Source organism: Sporisorium graminicola, chromosome SGRAM_6 (assembly GCF_005498985.1).
Source record: "Sporisorium graminicola strain CBS 10092 chromosome SGRAM_6, whole genome shotgun sequence".
NCBI lineage: Eukaryota > Fungi > Basidiomycota > Ustilaginomycetes > Ustilaginales > Ustilaginaceae > Sporisorium > Sporisorium graminicola.
The window spans coordinates 676,477-683,768 of record NC_043736.1 but is presented as its reverse complement, the minus strand read 5'-3'; the positions used below and the strand labels follow the sequence as shown (position 1 = coordinate 683,768).

The window sequence follows — 7,292 nt, the reverse complement described above, 5'->3', positions numbered from 1 at the left end:
TCTGCATGCGTTCCTGCTGATCTGCATTATCAGGCGCTAGCGCCAACCACATTTGTTGTTTTCAGGGCAAATAGTCATTATCGACACTAAGGCTAGCTTGGTATGACACTTTAGTACGTAACCGCATGAAATCTGGCCCTTCCTCAAGGCATCCTAGGTTCCGAATCCGCTCTACGACCCCTCGCCCGCTAGTTGAACATGCCTCAGCCAGTTTGGCTCCTTCTCGGCTAAGGCTTTCGGAACATCGGCCTTGGTCCGTCGGAATTCGCCATCCGTATCTTTGCAGCTCCTTATCCGACCATAGCGTACGGCAGAGCACAGGCTTCAACCGGCGCTTTCGGATCCATGGGCCCGGTCCTTCTCCCGCACGTTGTTACGGAACCCATCACCAGCCAGCAGCAGCCTTAGGCCCGATCAGCGAATCGGTGTTACACTCATCGGCGACTCGCAGATTCGAACGTCGTATCAAGAGATGGCAATTGCAACAGCGTCAAACTACTACGTATGCATCACAGGACTTGCCTCGATCGTGTGCTGACCAAAGATCAAAAGCCACAGTGGCGACTCGGCGATCGAAGCTTCGATTGAAGTGGCCGTCGACAGCGACAATGCCGATTCAATGCACCGCTCAAAGGGCACCCATCTCAGCATGACAGCGAGGGCTTTTACATCGGCCGAGATCAAAGAACGGAGAAGTCAGTATCAAACCAGCAGACCCATGGTGGACTTACCGTCGAAAAACAGCGTCGATGAGCACGCTTGATGCCTTTGATAAAATTCGCCTTGATGACTGGATGGTAAATTGCAATGTCCTGGCGGTGAAGGACGGGTATAGGGATTGAATTGGACGTATGTCGCCTTGGGAAGGCTTTCGCGATTGGAGAGGCCGATGTTGGGGTTCGTGGTTGAGAGACAGTGGTAAGCCAAAGGATGTTGCGCAGAAAGAGCGGCTTCACAGTGAAGGCGACGAGAGCTCTCGTTGTGAAACCCGAGCCATTTTGGCTCGTGGTGGCGAATGAAGCAGCGACGATTGTCAACGGCGAAGAGTGCTTTGGGACCACCTCGACCTGGACCAAGCCCATCAACGCCGAGTTCCCGCTTGTTAATCCACCTTGACGCGTTTGCTTTCGGCTTCGTAGTCATCCTGCTCGTACAGAGCCTCATCGTCATCTTGCTCGTCCAGACCGCGCTTGCGTTGAGCTGCTGTGTTGTACGATGTCGAGGATGTCGATGAAGGCGTTCCAGCGGCCAAGGCGGTTTCGGCGTGCTCTTCGGTGTACTCTACGATCTGCTCTTCAACTTGGTCTGTTGGTGCATTAGAGACGACAAAAAACGATTATGGTCAGCAGGGTGCTTGTACGGACCCGCCAGCACTGTACAATCAGACGTACCTTGCCAATCTTGCTCGTCATCGCCGGCTTCATAAGCAGAGGTTGATTCGGGATCGTTCGGCGGCTGATCGAACGATGAGCCTTGCGCTTCGCCTTGTTGAGGCTCCTCCAGCTCGTCCTCTTCGGCACCGGAGCTGTCATTGACGGTGGTGTAGAACGTTTGTTCCGCATCGTCTCCGTTCTCACCGATGCCATCAGCATACTCTTCATACTCTTCGTCCTCTTGATCTGCATATTCTGCCTCGTACACTTTTTTGTCGCCTTCCAGACTCTCCACACCTTCATCTTCTTCCTCTGCTGCCTCTTGAGCGTCTTCGTCTTCGTCGCCGGCTCCTGCTCGCACCGACTCTTGTTGCCCTGCTTGACGAGCATCTCCCGCACCCTCTGTGATAGCCACTTCGTACTCTGCCTCTGACACTGTGGCTTGTGCTGCATTGCCCTCCTCGCCTCCTCTTCCTTGCTCTTCCTCTTGTTCGTCTTGGAGCTCCCCTGCAAGTTCGTCTACTCTTTCCTCTTCCTCTTCCTCTTCCTCTTCCACTTCCTCTGCCTCTTCCTCCTCCAACGTCCCGGGATGCTGTTGCGTCCCGAGCTCGTGCTGTTCACTTGTTTGGTGCGCATCGCTATCCTCATTTGTTACTGTCGTTTCCGTGTTGTCCACCTTGGATGGCTGACGTGCTTGCTCCTCGCTGTGCGGTAGGGCGCCTTGCAGTGCGGCTGACGTGCTTTGCTCAACATCGCTTGCAGTGCCCGCCTGAGCGGCTAGATTTGGCAACGCAATTGCGGTTTCCTCGCCCAATTCTTCTCCTGCAGCTGGCAGGCCCTCCGACTCGTACACAGTTTCAACAAGCGCCTCTGTGTTTCTCAACGAGTGACCAGCGTTGGCCGCCTCTTCCTCTTCGTCGCTGCTGTGCTGTAATTGATGACTGAGGAGACCCGCAACGTGCTGGGCAAGCTCGTTGTACTTTGTGATAAAGCGTGGGCGCTCTGATACCAGAATATGCAGACTCGTTTCCAGGCCGAGACCGTGGTGGAGCTGCAAAAGGTCGTCCAACGTCAGCTCGCGACAGTAGAGGTTGTCTTCGGCCACATCGAGATCAAGGTCTGGGAACGCAATGTTCAGCTCGTGCGACTCGTCGAGGAAATCGCCTAGCGCCATTTTGTCTCTGAGACCAGCGAACAGGCTGTCGAGGGGCTGCCAAAGTACATCCTTTGCGACCTCGAGGGCCGGCGCCTCGATCTGCACCACCTCGTCCGCATTATCATCGGCCACGGTTTTCTCGACGGCATGCGCGACGGCGAGAAACGCGGGGATGTCTTCTGCTGACCACATAACGAAGTCTTGGCCGTGAAAAGTGACGCGTATCGCAATGTCCGCTTCTTCTTCCGAATGGTGGTAGGCATGCCCGTTGACACCTTGTGCGCCTTCGCCTTCCTCGGCGCTTGGCTGAACGCTGTCATGGCCGTCTTCGCGGAGCTGGTCGCTTTCTGCCGACGGGGCCGTGAGGACAGCGCCATTCTTGACTGCAGAAGCATCGTCCTCCTGTTGCAGCTCGTCGTGCTCTTCTTCTTCTCCATCGTATCCTTGTTCATCGATAGGAGGTGCTGCTGCTTGCTCGACGCTGTCAAGATGATGGTCATCTTCGTCCGGCACTTGGTACGGACCGGCGCCAACCCGTGCAGCGTGTGAGCCTGCTTCGGTGGCTGCCTCGGGTACATCCTCTGTAACGGCGTCGTAGAGATACTGTGGGGAGACGCCTGTATGGCTATGATCTTCTAATAGCGCCTCGGGAGCATCGATGGCCTCTTCGCTCTCGACATGGGTCGCTGAGGCAGTCAGAATGGGAAGGTCTGCATCGGTCTTTGACACTGCTGCTGGGTCGTAAAAGTCAACGTCGATCGCTACCTTGTCGGCGGGCTCGAAACGCACGCCAATATCGGACATAGGTGCGCCTTCGCTGCTGAGCTCGTCCATGGCCTCCTCGGCGCTGCTATGGAGCGTAACATACGCCGCTTGTGGTTCCATCTCGTAGTCGAAATCTGGATTTGCGTCCATCGTGCTTGCTGGCTGGCCAGCGTCCTGGAGCAGGTGAAGAGCGAACAGGCTCGTTTTGAGTGGCCTTAAAGGATTGTCGTGTTGCTGCAGTGTTTGCGTCGAGGTGGAGTGATCAGTTCAGAGGCAAGTGCGGATGGAACGAGAGGAAGGAAAGAGGAAGAAATGTGCAGCTGCAAAATCTCTACCCCGGAAACACAGCAAGCGCGTCCCTCCTCTGCTCAGCTTGAGCGTGTTGCAATTGCAACTGGATTTTCCAAAGGAGAGAATGCGCAGCACAGCTACTCTTACCAGTGATGTGGTTCCGCGCTTCTCACCCTCACCGCTGACTGGAAGGGTTCATCCTTCTTGTGCTTGCATGGAAATTGACTCAAAGGGCTATCGAACAGAAACGCACAGGGCCAGGACTTCCTAAAGCACACAAAGAACCACACGCCAGGTGATCTGGGAACATGAGTTGCCACTCAAAGGCGAGCGGTCCCAGCCGCGGAGCGTGCATGGAACTAATTTTACAGGTTAGCTATAGGAAAAGCGATCAAGCGGAAACGATGAGCGAGGCACAGCCCATGCCCGTACCGACGCACATCGACGTGACGATGAGCTTCTTGCCGCCCTGTCGCTTGGCCTCAGCGAGACCTGTGGCGATCTGGCGCGCACCCGTGGCACCAAGCGGGTGGCCCATGGCGATGGCACCGCCGACCGGGTTGACCTTCTTCTTGTCGATGCCGATATGCTCGACCGAGAAGAGCGCCTGCGAGGCGAAGGCCTCGTTGATCTCAAAGATGTCAATGTCGTCCTTGGTGAGGCCTGTGAGCTCAAAGAGGCGCGGGATGGCGTAGGCGGGACCGACACCCATAATGTTGGGGGGAACGCCGACCACTGCGCAAGTGACAAACTTGCCCAGGATAGGCAGACCGTGCTTCTTGGCAGCACTGCGGCGGGCGAGCAGCACCGAGGCCGCACCGTCGCTGACCTGCGATGCGTTACCGGCGTGAGTGCAACCGTCCTTGGCGAAAGCAGGCTTGAGCTTAGCGAGCGACTCGACCGTGACACCCTCGCGAATTCCGTCGTCAGCGTCGACGGTGCGCTCGTTGCCGTCGTCGTCGACGTACTTGACCGTGACGATCTCGCTCTTGAACTTGCCGGCCTTCTGAGCAGCCGCAGCGCGGGCGAACGACTCGGCAGCAAACGTGTCCTGCTTGGTTCGGTCGATGTTGTACTTTTTCGCCACGTTCTCCGAGGTGATACCCATAGGCATGAGGCAGTCGGCCGCCTCCTCGTTCTCCATGACCGCGTCCGACATCTTGGCGGGCATGACTCCGGCACCATAGTTGAGCGTCATGGACTCGACACCAGCGCCGATGCCAATATCGATCTGGCCGAGAGCGATCTGGTTTGCGATCTGGTTGACGGCCGCAAGACCGGACGAGCACTGACGGTTCAAGCTGTTGCAGCCGGCCGTGTTAGGGATGCCAGCCCAGAGTGCGCCCATGCGGGCCTGGGTGGAGCCACCGCCAGGAGCAAGGACGGTGCCGACAGCGACGTCCTCGATGAGCTTGGGGTCGATCTTGGACTCGGCAAGCACACCCTTGAGCGTCCAGCCGAGCATCTCTTCGGGAGCGCACTGCGAGAGACCGCCCTTTTTGGCCTTGGTGATGGGTGTTCGCAGAGCAGAGACGATGACGACTGTGAGGAACGAGACAAGTGGTCAGCATACGTGCGCATACGGTCATCCATCACCTGTTTCGAGATGTTCTGACATGGCAGGCAGGCCATGCAAACGGCTTGCCCGGTCACAGAAAAAGGAAGTTACGTACCATCGTCATCGTGCTCGGCGAGAATGTTTTTCTTTCCGTGGCGTTGCTGAGCTGCGGACATTGTGAGAAAGGTGTATGTTAAAGTAGAGCAGAGGGGGTGAAGTTGTGGATCACGTTGATGATGGTGAAGAGAAGAGAGTAGGAAGGATGACGCACAAGGTCTGCTCTTTTATCTGCACTCAACCCAACCCGAAGGGCCAGCCCCGGTCTCCGGTCCAGCATTGCGGGTAAAGCCACGCAGGGAGCATACACTCGTACAAAGCCGTGGCGAACGGGCGAGTCCTTGGTCTTCTATTCGGCCCAAGTTCAGCTCGATCCGGCTCAGCTTGGGCTGAGCCACTGCGCCAGACTGAGCAGTCACAGGCTCGGCTGTCACAGACGCTGCGTCTGTGTGGAGAAAGAACGGCGGAGGAGAGGCGCCCAGCACAGGCAGCAACAGCATTTCACGAGGCAATTCTGGTTCTCGATCTGGACAGGGGTATTCTGCCCAAGTTCTAGCTCGAATCACATTTGTGCTGTGAAAAGTCCGGCTCAGCGCAGACGCCGTGTCCGGCCAGCCCGTGCCGATTTTCGTCGATGGACTCTGCTGCAGATCTGAGTTGGAATCGGGATGCAGGCAAGATCAACATGTCTAATGTCAAGGAGCGAAGTCATTTCAATTCATTGTGAGATCGTCAGCAGCTTTGAAACGCGAGACGCGTGAAACTTTACACCACCTCGGCTTCTCGCAAGTCCAAAACGGCGCTCCCCATGGTATCCACAACGTATCTGCTCGCGTCTTCTCTGGCCATCAGTAGCATACGTAGCGAACGACGTGAATTTCCAGCGTTCAGTCCAATGATCTGCTCTCAGGTAACCTCGCGCAAAGAGTGTGTATCGTGGGACCAGATAGAATTGAGAACTATTGGAACCGTTATGGGAAGGCTAGAAGTACAAGAAGAAAAAAGCCACGACAAAAAAAGGGGACCAGGGCTAGCTACCAGCAACATGAGAGCGCATATCGGCGATCAAAGAGAGAAAATCAGAGCGCGACCATTTAGGTGCGCTCACCGCGGAGTCGGCGGGCAAGGGCAATGTCCTTGGGCTGGATCGTGACACGCTTGGCGTGGATGGCAGCCAGGTTGGTGTCCTCGAAGAGCGAGACGAGGTAGGCCTCAGCCGACTCCTGGAGAGCCATGACGGCGCTCGACTGGAAGCGGAGGTCGGTCTTGAAGTCCTGGGCGATCTCGCGGACGAGGCGCTGGAAGGGGAGCTTGCGGATGAGCAGCTCAGTCGACTTCTGGTAGCGACGGATCTCACGGAGAGCAACGGTACCGGGGCGGTAACGGTGGGGCTTCTTGACGCCACCGGCTGAGGGAGCCGATTTACGGGCGGCCTTGGTGGCGAGCTGCTTGCGGGGAGCCTGTGGTTGCAATAGCAAAAGGTAGAGCGAGAGCGAGATCAAGGTCAGAGACTGTGTGGGTGGAGGGTGATGATGGCGATGAGCGGCCGCGAGCAATAACTTACCTTACCACCGGTGGACTTTCGGGCAGTCTGCTTAGTACGAGCCATTTTGATCGATTGAAAAGGATTGGTACGGAAGTACGAGTGTTGGAGAGAGATGATGATGGATGAGGAGAAAAGTCAGAGAACAAGATCGGCAAAGCCGGACGCTTATATTTGAATTGGAGGCAAGGCGGGATGGCGTCGTGGAGCCAGGGAAAGCGAAGCTGCTGCGCCGCGCCTGAGTTAGGAGGCAGCGCTGCGCCAACACTCCTGTGCAGCTGCTTAGCAGGGTCGGCCAATTTCGCAAACACGCAAAGAGCGAAGCCGCAGGCAGGCAGCGTCTTACGTCCGTCACCGCCATGAACAACACACAACGACGTTCTCCTGTCTCCGAACGGACAAAAGAAAAGAAAAGAAAAAAGGTCGCGGCACGAGGAAAGCGGGCGGCCGAAGAGGTGGAGCTACAGCAGCTCTGCAGTAAAGTGGGGTCATTTCCAACGCCGGGCTCAGATCAATGCCGTGGCCCTCAGCCAGGAGCACCGAAAATAC

The 7,292-nt window shown here is 56.6% G+C and overlaps 3 protein-coding genes across 3 annotated transcripts; all 3 read right to left on the bottom strand.

Moving 5' to 3' along the window:
* Positions 1-1,102: 1,102 nt before the first annotated feature.
* EX895_005375 (uncharacterized protein) lies at positions 1,103-3,444 on the bottom strand (the record flags this gene model as incomplete). The annotated part of the gene is made up of 2 exons (XM_029885967.1): positions 1,103-1,305; positions 1,392-3,444. The coding sequence occupies 2 exons, from the start codon at positions 3,442-3,444 to the stop codon at positions 1,103-1,105; spliced, it is 2,256 nt and encodes a 751-aa protein (XP_029737819.1).
* A 532-nt stretch (positions 3,445-3,976) lies between these two features.
* Positions 3,977-5,319, bottom strand: EX895_005374 (uncharacterized protein; the record flags this gene model as incomplete). The annotated part of the gene is made up of 2 exons (XM_029885966.1): positions 3,977-5,127; positions 5,259-5,319. 2 exons carry the CDS (start codon positions 5,317-5,319, stop codon positions 3,977-3,979), a joined length of 1,212 nt encoding a protein of 403 aa, XP_029737818.1.
* Positions 5,320-6,294: 975 nt separating this feature from the next.
* On the bottom strand, positions 6,295-6,809 carry EX895_005373 (uncharacterized protein; the record flags this gene model as incomplete). Its single annotated transcript, XM_029885965.1, has 2 exons — positions 6,295-6,660; positions 6,765-6,809. The coding sequence occupies 2 exons, from the start codon at positions 6,807-6,809 to the stop codon at positions 6,295-6,297; spliced, it is 411 nt and encodes a 136-aa protein (XP_029737817.1).
* Positions 6,810-7,292: the final 483 nt, after the last annotated feature.